Source organism: Lepisosteus platostomus, chromosome 8 (genome assembly GCF_059453375.1).
Source record: "Lepisosteus platostomus isolate fLepPlt1 chromosome 8, fLepPlt1.hap1, whole genome shotgun sequence".
Classification (NCBI taxonomy): domain Eukaryota; kingdom Metazoa; phylum Chordata; class Actinopteri; order Semionotiformes; family Lepisosteidae; genus Lepisosteus; species Lepisosteus platostomus.
In genome coordinates, this window is record NC_142618.1 from 53,646,933 (window position 1) to 53,662,114 (window position 15,182).

General features: G+C 36.5%; 1 protein-coding gene across 1 annotated transcript in view; it reads left to right on the forward strand.

The window, feature by feature from the left end:
- Positions 1-15,182, forward strand: part of dnah5l (dynein, axonemal, heavy chain 5 like) — a 150,447-nt gene that overhangs the window by 58,107 nt on the left and 77,158 nt on the right. Inside the window, exons 45-52 of the mRNA XM_088643938.1 lie at positions 1,560-1,694; positions 3,517-3,706; positions 9,838-10,055; positions 11,488-11,799; positions 12,860-12,949; positions 13,518-13,754; positions 14,008-14,175; positions 14,403-14,609. Of these exons, the coding sequence (XP_088500064.1) occupies positions 1,560-1,694; positions 3,517-3,706; positions 9,838-10,055; positions 11,488-11,799; positions 12,860-12,949; positions 13,518-13,754; positions 14,008-14,175; positions 14,403-14,609 (1,557 nt within the window). The remainder of the gene's footprint in view (positions 1-1,559; positions 1,695-3,516; positions 3,707-9,837; positions 10,056-11,487; positions 11,800-12,859; positions 12,950-13,517; positions 13,755-14,007; positions 14,176-14,402; positions 14,610-15,182) is intronic.

Genomic DNA, 15,182 nt, shown 5'->3' on the forward strand with positions numbered 1-15,182 from the left:
CTCAAGGAAAATAATGCAGCAGAAGAATTGCAACATTTTTTGTATGGCAAACCAATTTTTGGAGCTGCTCATTGTATTTTCCTGCATTTATCTACAACGCCCTGTTTTAATACAATTTGAAAACCTACAAAAATAACATTGTAAGCTTTTGAATGCAGTTTATTTTACACTGACTTTTACCTATAGGAAAATTTGTAAAGTTTTCTTTGCTTAAGTACACAATTTGCTCTCCACTTTCTGAAAACAATTTTAAAACTTCACAATTGTGAATCAAAAAATAGAAAGAAGAAAAAGAAGAAATGGATGTCTACTGTATCTATCTGTTTGGATATATAATTTCACTTAATGTAAATGTGCAGAATTTATGAGAGTTTATCTGAGAAAGGATTGACTTTCGTATTCATTTCTTTCATATGGTTTTGCAGAAGCATACCTGAAACTCAACTTCTGATTTTTTAGTTACAGCCAACTTGACAAGATGAATACATACCCTAACTGTGTATCAATATTAATGTTGGTGCTCAGCAAGATTGTCTTTCTATATACCAGTAATGAAACTGAACCATCTGATGCTAATTCAGCCTTTTATAGGGGCTGAGTTGTGGGGGAGTTAAAGAGTTGCATTATAATACATTTGCTTAAGATAAACGTACAAAACATACATTCTAACTAAATCAGTTTGAATCTGGAAAATATTTGATTTATTGTGCTATTACACGATGAAGCTTCACAGTCAATAGGTTAAAAAAACATTTTCTTGCTCAGGCTGACCCTTATGCATTTTAATGCCTAGCACTTATAAACATAATTCCTTTAGAATTCAATACAATCTACATACAATATTAATCCTTAAAAGTGTGATCTGTGCTGTGTTAGCCTGAATACAGATTATGCTGAAAAAGATCCATTGTTTCCAAGTATTATTTTGTTGCACGTTTCATACTGGCTTGCTGTTATTTTTCTTTAAAAGTAATTAAATTCATTATATAATAATATTATTATTTCAGCTTAAAAAACAACAAATCATCCGATTTCTAAGTATATGATAACATAGTTTTTTCTTTCTTTCAGTACAATACACCATCTTATGGGTTTTATTAAATAAGTTACCATTTTGTAGTCATCTACTCATTATTTTAAGCCAGCATAAATCAGTTTGATCAGTTTTCTTCCCCCAGGAATTATTAAAAGGTGCAGCAGACCCACACAGTAGTTGAATTAATTCCGGAACCTTTAACAGACTGACAGCCAAGGGAATTTTGTAAAGTCCTTTGAGTAGTATAGAAAGAAACCCTATCTGAAATTTGATCGACGGATCATGCATTGCTTAGTACAGTAATATATGCTTTGTGTTTTCTTTCATTTTCAGTATAGGGTTTATTGAGGTTTTAAAAACTGCTGAGTTTGAACATTAGTTAAACAGAATTCAGTACTGTAACCCTTAAATGTCACTAAAGAGATATCTGTTCATGTTCAGAAAGAGGAGTATATACTGTAGCTCCTTCATAAAATAATTCTATACATTAAATTAATTGTTTGTTTTTTTTCTTGCCATACAGGTTCACTATGACTTTGGTTTGCGCAATATTCTGTCTGTGCTGAGGACACTTGGTGCTGTGAAGAGATCTAATCCAACAGAGCCAGAGAAGACAGTGGTGATGAGAGTGCTGAGAGACATGAACCTCTCAAAACTGGTAATGGATTCCTGGACTTCCTCCAGCCTTATCAGAGTTTTCTAGAGTGATACAAATTGTGTGATTCATTTGTAAAAAAGTCCTTAATTGGTTTTTGTATATAAATAAACAATGTTTCATATAAGCACGAGGCTATGGCTGTCACGCCCTCTACAGCTAGAGGGCGCTCCTACTCTGTCCTGTTCCGAGTTTCCCTGTGCTTTGCTTGTCCTTCCGGTTTGTCTTTGTTTGGGTTATATATTCCCGGTACACACTTTCCTCCTTGCTCAGCATTGAGGGTTCGGATGTCTTGAGACCTGCCTAGCACCAGGTCATCTCCTCTTCGGCCTGAGGTCATAGGTTTCTACCCGACATCGTCTGACCTTCTGAGCCCGGACTAACCCCTGTTTTGCCGCTACGCATAGGGTCTTTTTTGCTCTCCTGGCCATTCCACGGCATGCCCTTCCGACATCCGTGACAATTGCTCTTGTTAAGATTTTGGAAACAATTAGATTCATAATCTCAGTCGATAAGAAGGCGTCACACTCCCCGATCAGCACTACATTTTGATTTAATATGCAAGAAAATAAGTTAAAAGAAACTAGCATTGTTTAGGATAAATAAAATAAATGGAAAAAAAAACACTTTCTTAGTGTAGCACTTATTCAGTTATTAACATAAAATGCAGAGGTAACGGATTTACATTTTTTCTATAGTCAAATAAAAATTTGCATGATTTGATGTATGAGCACAGGGTCAAGATAAAAAACAACTTGATTTTATACAAATATATTATACGTGGATAGATGCTCTATAAAAACTATGGTTATTCAACAAGGAGAAAGAATATTACAGCTGCTTGTACTGATTTATTTCTCTTGCAGAGTTTCAGTGTCCCTTTTTAGTAAACGGCCACTGGATTGTATACATTCGTCTTAATTTGTAGCTGATAGCATGAAAAGAGTAAAATTCGGTTCTTGACTGTACTTGCCTTGCAATGTTTTTATAATTCACCGGAGAATGAATCTATTTCCTTATAATGATATATTAACCTTCAACACTGTGTGGTCCTTGGGCTCTTGTGATATTTTCTTTGTGCTCTTTGCATCTGATGAACCCATTTGTTCACGTATTGTGTGGTTCTTTGTTTCCCTTTTTTTTTGTCTCCACAATTATTTGAGAAGGAGCTTATGCATTCTGTTTGAAGTATACTAAGCAAATAGTATCGTACTAATTAATTCATACAAATGTCTATGCAATTATTCTGAAAAAGAAAATATGTGCTGTTATATCTAAATTATCTACTGCAATTGAACAGTTCTTCTCACCAAGAAACAAAATAACATAATGTAACATGGCCTCCAGTCATCCAGATTTTGTTGATTTTGGTTTTAATTAGATTTTTGTGCTGCAGGTTATTATCATCATCATCATTATCTCACAAATTCTATTTTCTTGTTATTTGAAAAGGGTTTTTTAATGCTAAAAAGTATTGTTTAAAGATGCATGTCATTACACAGAACGGTCACTCTATGACCATCGTGAGCTCTTTTGGCCCTGATGCCATTCACAGTGTGAAGAAAAGAAATATAAGCTTAAGATGTGGGAAATAAAGCAAACTGACGACTGCTTTTGCAATCACAATAAATCATCCTGGTTAGAACACAAAGTAATTACAAGATCCTCTCTCATCTCTGTTGTTAAAAGAGGTTGGAAAGGTTGCAAAAAAGAGAGAAAATAATCAATGGGGTGTGCAATCATAATAAATGAATGTGGACATGTCCATATTTCAGTGGAATAACCTTTTTGTCTTTTTTTTCCATTTTTGTTGCTGTAACTGCAGGTGGACGAAGATGAGCCTCTGTTTATGAGCTTAATCAATGACCTTTTCCCTGGAATCACTCTGGATAAGGCTGGATACCCTGAGCTAGAGGCAGCCATTCAGAAACAAACTGAGGAGGCAGGACTAATTGCACACCCTCCATGGACACTCAAGCTCATTCAGCTATACGAGACGCAGCGTGTCCGGCACGGTGAGTGGTCTGGGTTATTCTGCCCAGGGAAAAGCAGTTCAAACACAGCAGCATGTAGCAGGCTGGATGATATATGGTGGACAATTTTTCATGCACAACATGACGGAGGTAATTTTGTATTGAACGTAAATTAATGTGAGACCAAGGACCATCTGGAGAAGAGATAAATGGCCCAGTGAGAACATGACTTCTCAAAAGCCTGGTTTCGACATTAATGTTTAGCAGTGTGCTTCTTTTCATTGCTTGTTTTGAGAAAGTTGAGACAAAGCTGACCTTCAGTATGCAAAGGACGCTGCTGGGATTATCTATTCAGCTAAGTTATTAGGAATCGTTAATATATACTGTACTTCTTATGTTAGCTGTGATAACCTGCAGCCTGAAGCTTATAAATTAGGTATAAATAATGACCTGGCATGGTGATGAAATGTATTCTCATTGCCTAAGGTTTATGATTTAATGTCTGTCAGGTTTAAGTCCATGGGCAGATGCACAGGAGAGCATTTCACAGCCACTGACTTGACAGCACTAAGTGAATGCAATTTCTTCCACAGCGTTTCTAGTTGTGGAACAAACTTAACAAACTTATTTTTGTGCCTTTTTGTTTGTGAACTTCAAGCAATTGAAATCCCTGCTTTAGAAACCTGTACAAAACAGTAAAAACTGGAAAGCTGTACAAAACATATAGTACTGTTGTACCACCGAGGAAACAAAAGACTGATTTTTAATAAAATCTATTAATGGAAGTTTTTAAGAAGAGAAAGTTAAATTATTTTTATAGTCTTTGTGTTAACATTTGTAGCTTACATTATTCATAACATAACCAGTAAATTACCATTGATTCACGTAATTATTTTCCAATGACATCTACAGTACAGTACCATAATTCCTCCATATATATGTCCAGGAGCAATAATAAAGGAGATGTAAGGAATACTGTATGATTCAAAACAATGAAACTAGAGCCCAATGATCACAATACTGTGTCACTTCTGAATGAAATGCATAATATTTCCACCAGGGACTGGAAATATGCTGTGACAGTACAGATCAAATTAAAGATTCATCAGGCTTTACTTCTTTTACTTTTTTCTGTAGGGCTTTGTTCTTATTTTACTAACTTCTGAAAGGAAACAAGAATGACTTATACTAACTCACTAATTATTTAAGATGGCTTTATTTGAACATAGTCCATCAATAAACAAAAACCATGAAACAGACGTTCATAACACAGACTTGAAAGGGAAGCTCTTATTAAAAAAAGGGAGAAAATATCTGCAAGCGGATACTTATGCAAATAGTCTCAGCAGCAAAGAAATAATATAAATATAATAATATGAATAATGGAATAAACATACAGTGACAACCAGAATGTCCCTGTCAGTCAGGTTTTCACATGCTTTAACTCTTTCCATGAGTTTGACAGCCTTTCTTTCTCCTGCACACAGCATGTGATCGTTTGACCTACATCAGTGGCTACTTAACAACTGACCATGCAATGAGAAGTCATTCTGCCACAATGTGCAAGGAGAGTAATCTGTGAAAAGTAGCTATAGATGGTAGGCATCAAATCATGAAGGAGAGCCAGTGCCTTTTCACAACTTCTCACATTTGTCAGTTATTTTATAGGTCTACTATACGTATTAGTTTAGGAATGTGGTATGGCAGGGCAGTGGTAAGCATTGCTGCATCACAGCACTGGAGTCCTGGGGTCAGTTTCTGGGGTCCTACTGTAAATGTGTCTGCTTCATAAGCCAGCAGCCATATCACCCTGCAACTCACAACTGGCAACCCACTGGAGCTCAGCAGGTGTGAGCCTGGTCAGTACCTGGATGGGAGACCTCCTGGGAAAAACTAAGGTTGCTGCTGGAAGAGGTGCTAGTGGGGCCAGCAGGGGGCGCTCACCCTGCGGTCCATTTGGGTCCTAATGCCCCAGTATAGTGATGGGGACACTATACTGTAAACAGGTGCCGTCCTTCGGATGAGACGTAAAACCGAGGTCCTGACTCTCTGTGGTCATTAAAAATCCCAGGGCGTTTCTCGAAAAGAGTAGGGGTGTAACCCCGGCGTCCTGGCCAAGCCATAGTGAGCATTCTGGCGCACTATGGCTGCCGTCGCATCATCCAGGTGGATGCTGCACATTGGTGGTGGTGGAGGGGAGTCCCCATTACCTGTAAAGCGCTTTGAGTGGAGTGTCCAGAAAAGCGCTATATAAGTGTAAACAATTATTATTATTATGTTTGGAATTTGTATGTTCTCACCATGTTCGTGTCGGTTTCCTCTGCTCCTACTGTATTTCCTCCTACACTCCAAAGACATACAGTTCTGGTAGGTCATCTGGTAGGAAAATCAGCCTTTGCCTTGGAATGACTGTGTGGGTGTTTGTGTGTGTGCCCTGCGTTGGACTGGAGTCCCATCCAGGTTGTATCCTGCTTTGTGCCCATTGCTTGCCAGCTCCCCCTGAATTGGAAAAAGCAGTTAGAAAATGAATGGAAATATATCTCAGCATATTTGCATTTGATTTCTACTTGACTCAAATACATCTTCTTAAAAAACCCTTTGATGCCTGGAGAAAAGCATTTAAGTTGCTGAAATTAAGATTGTTTCGGAAATTGAGAACTTGCCTGGAATAAAAAATAGAAGAATTAGATGGCCCTCCAGGAACCGAGGTTAAATGCAAGAACTAATTATGGCATTGTATAAATGGTTTCAGAACAGAACCCATAATGGTTTCTGTATCGTACTGACCTTTTTTATTTATTTTTGAATGTGTGCAAGTAATTTTCTTTTCTGCTCATAATTTAAATACTGTATAACTTGGAAGTCCTCTCTATCGTGGTGGTTTTTGTGCCAAGGTGAGATAAACCAGGGCTTTAGATTGGTCTAATTAACACTAGAATTTATGGGTTTAACCCTTCCCTATAGGTCTGAAGATCATTTCTAGAGACATCTGGAAGGGCAGAATTGAGGACCCCTGGTGGAAAGCAACCTTTAACCTTTTGTTCTCTTCTTTCTGATCTTTGAGGATAACAAGAACACCTTAGTTCAAACAATTCTGAAGGGCTAGAGTATAATGTGGATTTGTTAGCAAAGCGAGTCAATTCTAGCAAATTTTGAGAGATCACTTTATTGGCCATATACAATTTCTTGTATTAGGAATTTGTATTTTCGCATACCCCAACTTGCTCTCCATGAGACAGACATTTCTCAAGAACAGTATGTGATGTCTTCTTCTGAGCTTACAGTAATGCTTGGAGAAACAACAAAGTGTTTGCTCGAAAATTAACAGCACGTTAAATCATGTATGTATGCTTTTTCATCTATTAAAGTATTGAATTTAGTATGCAAAACCTAAAATAGATGCATTTTATAATACATAATAACAATAACAATATTTTACATGTAATGTTAATTGACTTCACTATCATAGTCACTGGTTACCAGTTATAAATTTTAGGTGGATGAAGTACGATGGAATTGTAGGTAGTTTTGTAACAGGAATCAATTACATAGTGTGGTGCATAATGTGTTAAGTATCTGACAAAATTTAATTAAATCAAATTAAAAATTGCAGAAAGGGATTCTACACAGCATCACAGCCAAATTGCAGACAACTGTGAGTCCTTAATACATAAACCTGCTGAGAAAATTCCAGACTTATAACACAAGACAATGTGTGGTCTTCATTTTAATTGTAAAATACGTTTATAAATGTTAAAATATGCTCATCATCAAGACGGAAAATCTAAACTGTCAATAAAAACAGACAGTGTTTCACTTTTAAGTAGAGTCTTATTCCCACTGTGCAGACTTTCCAGAACAACTCCATTTCAGACTGGCATGCTAAGTTAAATCATGTACCAAGGGATGATGCTTCTGAACCTCTGGCCCTGAGACTGATTAAAACTTCACCTCAATTCTAGTTTAAATGTGTTTGCAGTGCTTTCGCATTATATGCAAAAACATTAAAATCACAATCGGTTTTGAAAATGGAATTTAATTAGATGGCACATGCAGAAGGGGAAATAATCTGTAAACTGATTTTAGTTATCAAGAGATGCAGGATATGAACAAAAAAGATATGTGTATGCAAATCTGTCAGCTGACATTACTTCAGAAGAATAAAACTGTAAGAAAGATTATTTTGTGGTAAAAAGATGAACATCAATTAATTTAGGAATACATTGCTTATCGTCCCTTTGATAATGTGATTATGGTCATCACAATAAGAGCCTTATGTTAACAGCTTTGAATAATGAAGGACAAATGGAGGACAGCTGTCCTTAGTGAGTTCCTTAATGAGAGCAATGGGAAATCAGGGAGACATGAGAACTTCTGTTGGTCAAAGCAGAGTAAGAAAGGCACAAGATTTGTATGTGAAGAGCTGTAATGTAAATTTGATTTTTCTGTGGCTGTGAAAGTTTATTACATACTCTTATCCAATAGACTGGACAATGGGCCTGCAGTTTAAAAGGATAAGACCTCTGATTTGAAGGGATGCAAATACCAGGACATGTACAGTATCTGAATATCCCCTGTAATTAACACAAATACCGTACAGACCAACAATGGTTCAAGGAAGAACCAAAGAATGCCCTCAAAATAGATAATATAGATTTCAAGTCATAGTCTGTGATATTCAGACTAAATTTAAATTTTGTCTCCATTAGGGTTGAGAAAGCAAGAAGTAGTCCAATGAGAATTGTCTGTGTAAATTTCGAAAAGCTCTCCCCTAGAATACAGAAAGGCAATTTCAGTCCTATTGGTCCACCTACTGTATATATACTGCTGTATGTTCTGATCTTATTAGTATTGTATACAGTAATTCTACATATTCAACAATATGATATGTAAATTAATCATTAAATTAACCATTGCTATTATGAGGAGAAAGAAACATGTTTTGTTTGTAGGGTATGTGAAGGAGTAGCTTAACTATCTCCATCCCTGGAGAATAACATTAACTCCTAACTAGAAAACTAGGTTTCAAAGCTAAAACATTGTTTATTTTACTCTTTACATTTGAACATACAGTAGAATTTACCTCTACCTGTTCATATTGGACAAATGTTAAATTTAATATATTGAAATTGATTAATTTCCTGAAAGCTTGTCTCAAAAACAGCATGTGCATGTTGCATGTCTTGAAATTCAAATTTAAAAGAAGTAAACATTGAACATTTAAAAGAAACAAACAATCATCAACATTTCTTCAAGTATAAAACAAAGAGAATACACCAGTGCAAGTATACTGCTGAAGTACTGAAGGCAAGTACAGTAGTTGTCATGGTTAGATTCTAATTTTAGTTTTTTACTGGGACACCCACAGCCGGATCATGGGGATCAGAGTCTGCATCCTGGTTAGATCAGAAAAAAATAATTAAATGAATGAGTCATTACAACAGCATTGCATTCTGCTTAGGTGTCAAGCAGTACTCAAGCCCTGTTTCTCAAGAATCTCTTAGCCCAGAAAACATACAGAACCTCACAGATAGTGGTGAATTCTGCTATGCCAGCAGATTTTCCAGAAAGACAGCATTTAAGGCAATCAAACTGTACTGAATTATATGTACAGTACAGAGTGGATATATCCACACAAAGATCTGCCACATCGGCCTCTAGTTTCAAAGTGATACCTACTTATAAATTATTTTAATTTTATACATACTGTTGAACTCATAACATTTGAAATATTTTTCTGGAAATTAAAATATTTATTTTTTCTTTGCCATAGTGCACATATACAACAATATATTGACTGCCAGAGTCAGTTTCATCAAAAATATCAGGTGCTCCAGGTACTGCGTCAGGTACGCCAAAAGGCATGTCTAATGACCGTAAAGAGGATGTACAGTATTTCATTCATTGACAGTGAGCTTTTATACAGGAGTTCTGAAACAATTATAACTCTCGGTCTGAACAGCATGCTAACCAATCACATGTTTTAATTTCAATGTGATTGGCATGTGGCTTTAAAATATTTGATCAACATTTTGTTTATATTGCTTTTGGTAACATATTTTAGTTGTATGTGTGCTTTGATATTTCTGCATAAAGGGCACGGTATATCTGTCAGCAAGGCAAGAGATGGATACATGGATCGATTAATTGGAAGTCACCTGCCTTCCTTGCAGGTATGATGACTCTGGGCCCCAGTGGAGCAGGAAAGTCGAAATGTATTCTCACCCTTATGAAAGCAATGACAGACTGCGGGGCCCCTCATAAGGAGATGAGGATGAACCCCAAAGCCATCACAGCTTCTCAGATGTTTGGGACACTGGATGTTGCGACCAATGACTGGACAGATGGTGTGTTCTCCACTTTGTGGAGGAAAACTCTAAAGGCCAAAAAGGTTAGAGGATTTTTTTTTGTTACAAGCTTGACACTTGTGATTGAAGTTGGGTCTTCATCGATAATCTTTAAACACATTAATGTGGAATGTTGCATCTTATTATTAATTAATTGTTGTTTGTGAATTCAGGAAATGCAACGACTGCATAATCCATGTTTTTTCCTCCATTGTGAAAAATAACTGATTAGAGCATGTGGAGTATGGAAATGCTTAAAATACATCAGTAACAGGGCAACCAGGTTTAGGAGGTGGAAAAAGGTTGGAGCCACCAGGGGGCAGCGATGAGACATTCCTCACACTTCATTTGCATGAGGGATTTGGGGAATTTGCTGCAGCTGTGCACAGCCTCTCGTATAAAAGCCATACACAATAACAAGAGGGTGTCTGATTAGACCCTCGCAATTCTTTCAGAGAGAGAGTCAAGTAAATCTCTGGATGGGAACTGGAGTCCCAATTTCTCATTAAATCTTGATAACAAAATAAATGAATTGAGGACATCGAAAACTTTTAAAAATTTGAAATTTAACAAAATTGTGAACTTTTTGAAAGTACCGTTTAGTCACCATGTTGTTGAGAGTTCACGAGAATTGTCACTGTGATGACTTTATGATACATAACGTGATGTATGACTGAATAAGTGCAGGTTCTGCAGTAAACATTTCACCTCAGAAATGTTCCAATGTGATCTGCATGCAGAGTTAACAAGTAATTAGTATTTCTCTGCAAATCTGTCTTGAAGTAGAGAACAATATTTCTATTGGATTAAAAGAGCTCAATTCACAAGCTTGCTTGTCTACAATATTATAGGGCTGCTTCGAGTTTTGTTTTGTTGCCTCATTTTTTTTGTTTTGTCACAGACAATGTTAGCAATATGGTGCTGCATATACAATACCTGGAAATTTAATCTATTCTGTGATGTAAATTGGATGTTACTCTGTACATCTTACTTTCGTTGTGGTTTGAAATGCACTTATCAGTGCCAATTCTTTCTAACTGCGAAATATAAAAAGCGTAGTAGTTCTTTTTAAAAGAAAGAAAAACAAATGAAAAACAAATTCAGGTTAACATAATAACAATCGTCTGCATTCTTAGTAAAATCCTTGGTCAGACACTGGTAAAAAAGAAGACATTATTTAGCGTACCAGATGGGTTCAACCTGGTGTGAATTGTCTAATGGGAAAAAGCAGGGGCCTACATTTGGCTTGGATGACTACTGTACAGTACATCGTTGTGTTCGGGTTACTGACTAGACACTTCTATAGGGACAAATGTTGTGCAAATTACCTTGCTACCAACTCAGGGAGAGATCTGTTACAACATCATTATACAAATCAACAGTTTCTTCCTTTATTTAATGATTCTAATCAAATGACGAATATTTTTTTCTAATGGGGAGTAAAAAGTTTAAAGCAAATCATTTGTGTTTTCTCAGGGAGAGCACATATGGATAGTACTGGATGGCCCAGTAGATGCCATTTGGATTGAAAATCTGAATTCAGTACTTGATGACAACAAGACTCTTACCCTGGCCAATGGAGACCGCATCCCTATGGCGCCAAATTGCAAAATAGTGTTTGAGCCTCACAATATTGACAACGCGTCCCCCGCCACGGTCTCGCGCAATGGCATGGTGTTCATGAGCTCCTCTGTGCTGGACTGGAGGCCTATTCTGAAAGCCTGGCTGCAGAAGCTCCCACCGCTGCAGTCTGAAGTCTTGTGGAACTGCTTCAGCAGCGTCTTCCAGGTTAGAAACCTCTCTAACACAAAGCGCCATTCTACCTGAGACATGCACATCAGTGCACTGCAATTTTATTGATGAAAAACGTCTTCAGTCTTTCTTATATCTGTTTTAATTCATATCTGAAGCTTTGTCACTTGTTGAAAAATTAATGGCCTAAATCTTAACTGGCCATTCATTACCTACTGGCTCTTCAGAATACTAACATCCAAGGAACTCCGTAATTATATGGTCCAAACACTTATTGGCAATATTCTACTGTAATAGAGTTAAATAGTAATTTAAAGAATACTTGAACTTGAACTTGAACTTTATTGCCATATGTAACCGGATAATGCACTCCCTAATAAAGTCTTAGATTCTTATACATTTCTAAACATTTATTTTGTCACTGTTTCTACCAAAGGAAGAGACTGAATGCTTAAAACGTGACAATTTTTTCAGATTGTTTTTTTTTTCTTATAAAATACTAACAGCTTTTATCATTTCTGTATTTGTATGTATTTTGTTACCAGATTAAAAAATACAAATGTGGATGGGGAGCATTCAGCTCATTCATTTAATAAGGAATAAACCTGGTAAAGGTTTAACTCTTTTCATCTGTCCAAGAATTTTTGTTCTAAAACTCTCCTGGCTCATCTTTGTACTTTGAAACAAATTCAAATTTGGCATTTCTGTTCCTGGTGCTGATGAGAGGTTTTACAATGTAGCCTGAATTACAGGCTTTTGGGATTCATTTTGACTTTCTACTAGGGACTCCAGACACAAAAGTATAAGCAAGACAGGGTTGATAAGATGCTCACAGTTCTTTTATGGGTGTCTAATTAACTAAGAAGAGACACCTGTCAGCCAATTGTCCCAATTGTTTTATTCCTTCCAGATAAAGAGATCCACATCAATTTATTAAATTGACCCTAGGTGGCAGAAGGGAATGGCTATTATTAAAAATACTTTGTAGCTGCGCTCAAAACCCCATAAAAAAAGCATTCATGGTTTTCATGACATGATACAGTTTTAGGAAGAATCAAAATAACAGAAATCTAAAAGTGTGCTTTTCTTGTTGCAGGACCTAATAAATTTTGTTTTCACTGCTGTTTCTCCAAAAATGCAAATCCTAGAATGCATGTACATCAAGCAAGCCATCGACCTGTTACAAGTAAGTAAATTGCAGAGAAAGTGATCAGGATGTTTGGTTATAGGTGACTCAAAGCTAATAGTGTCTTGACAATGTATTCTAAATGCAGGTGTTCATAAAGAATTATGTTGTTCTGTCTTTAATTCCAGAACTTACTGCAGGGCCTCTTCACTGATTTCAGACCTTGCACATTTGAACACATGGGTCTTTTCTCTGAAGCTTTTTTTTGCCTACCGAAGTCTATAACCATTTATAGATGGCATTAAATCAACATTTTAAAAAATTAAAATAGACACTTGATATGAAAATTCTTCTGTGCTAGTCATATTATATATGTTATTAGTTCAGGTGGGTAGCTGCGTCAGCATGCGTAGGCTGCAAAGGAACAAGTTATAGGTTTATTCCATGCTAAAAAAAGAAGAAAGAGCATTTTCAGCATGGAATAAACCTATTACTTGTTCCTTATATATGTTATGATTGTCCTACTTAACATTTTCAGGATTAGGCCATAGCTTTCTTCTAGTTTTCAGATCAACACTTTATAGCAGGAAATTGTTAGCTGCTAATGATGATGGCCTGATAATTGCAGGGCCTTTTGCCAGTCACTGAGGAGAAGCAAACCAGCCAAGAGCATGTGGCAAGGCTCTTTGTTTTTGCCGTTATGTGGTCAATTGGAGCCCTTCTGGAGCTGGAAGACAGGACAAAAATTGAGAATTTTCTTCGCACCTACTCTGCAACCTTGGAACTTCCTGTGACACAGGGTGAAGAGACTATTTTTGAGTTTGTTGTGAATGAGAGTGGAGAATGGGAACATTGGTCAAAAAAGGTACATGTGCAAAATGTGCATTAAATATCTTTTCATATCACATTGGAAGCAAAGAACAGTGTAGCAATAAAAAAATCACAAGTATTCAAATCACAATGCATTGATAGCCCACAGCTTTAGATGCTGCATATTGTTACTGCTGTCAGAAAACACCAGCATTGTCTTCAATCATGTTTGTTTTAAGAATGTAATTGAACTAATCTCTATCTTTGTTACCTAATTATTGATTCCATGTATATAATTGTGTTTATAGGTGCCTGAATACATATATCCAAAAGATTCAGTTCCTGAGTATGCTTCTATCCTGGTCCCCAATGTGGACAATGTAAGAACAGACTTCCTCATGCAGACCATAATGAAACAAGGCAAAGCTGTGCTGCTCATTGGCGAGCAAGGAACGGCAAAAACTGTCATGGTGAAGGTTAGTATACTGTAGATGCAGCGTTTCTGAAGTATGCTCTTGAGAACAGGTAGCACTATAAACCCTTATTCTACAGGTGTGTGAAAACTGTGGCAAACCTGAAACGCCATAAAATGTTAAATGTGTTCAATTTTGTAAAATCCTAATTGTTTATAATAATAGAAAATTACATATTTGGTCTATGCTACTAGTATTGTCTTCAATCATGTTTGTGCATTTCATTCTAGGGTTACACAAGCAAATATGACCCTGAAATCCATATGACCAAAAGCCTGAACTTCTCTTCTGCCACCTTACCCAACATGTTCCAAAAGAGCATTGAGAGTTACATTGATAAGAGGATGGGCACCACTTATGGTCCCCCAGCAGGCAAGAGGATGACGGTCTTCATTGATGACATCAACATGCCAGTGATAAATGAATGGGGAGACCAGGTAGGTGCTGAGGTCTACTGTTGACTACCTTTGACTAACAATTATAGGTGAACAATGTCAAGATTCATGAACTAATAAAAGAACTGGCACCCACATTTAGACATGGGCAGTTTTGGTCTTTTCTGAACAATGCAAGTTGCATGAAACCTGATTTATTGTTCAATTTTAGGTTTATGATTCAAAGAAGCTATTGCTCATACTATATTTATTCTCTATGGCCTTAATTGAAATTCATTTATTCGCTTTGAATTTAATGCATACCCCTCACTGTAGAAAAGGTCTTCATGGATCAAAATTTGATTGTCATCCAAAACTATTCCGAGGCTAAGCAGAAGCTTCTTCGTGTATTTAGTTATGCTTACTTCCTAATCCTCTGGAAATACACACCGTTATTAACAGCCTTGACTGTGCCACAAAACCATGCAACAAGATGACTGCTTGAGGCTAAAGCTAAACCTTAGATTTACTCTTGTTTTTTACCAGCAAAGTTTTAATCAGTTTCTTTTATAAAAATAAAACAGAAGAAAAAAAGTACCCTACACACAATTACATTACATTCCTGTTGTTACACCA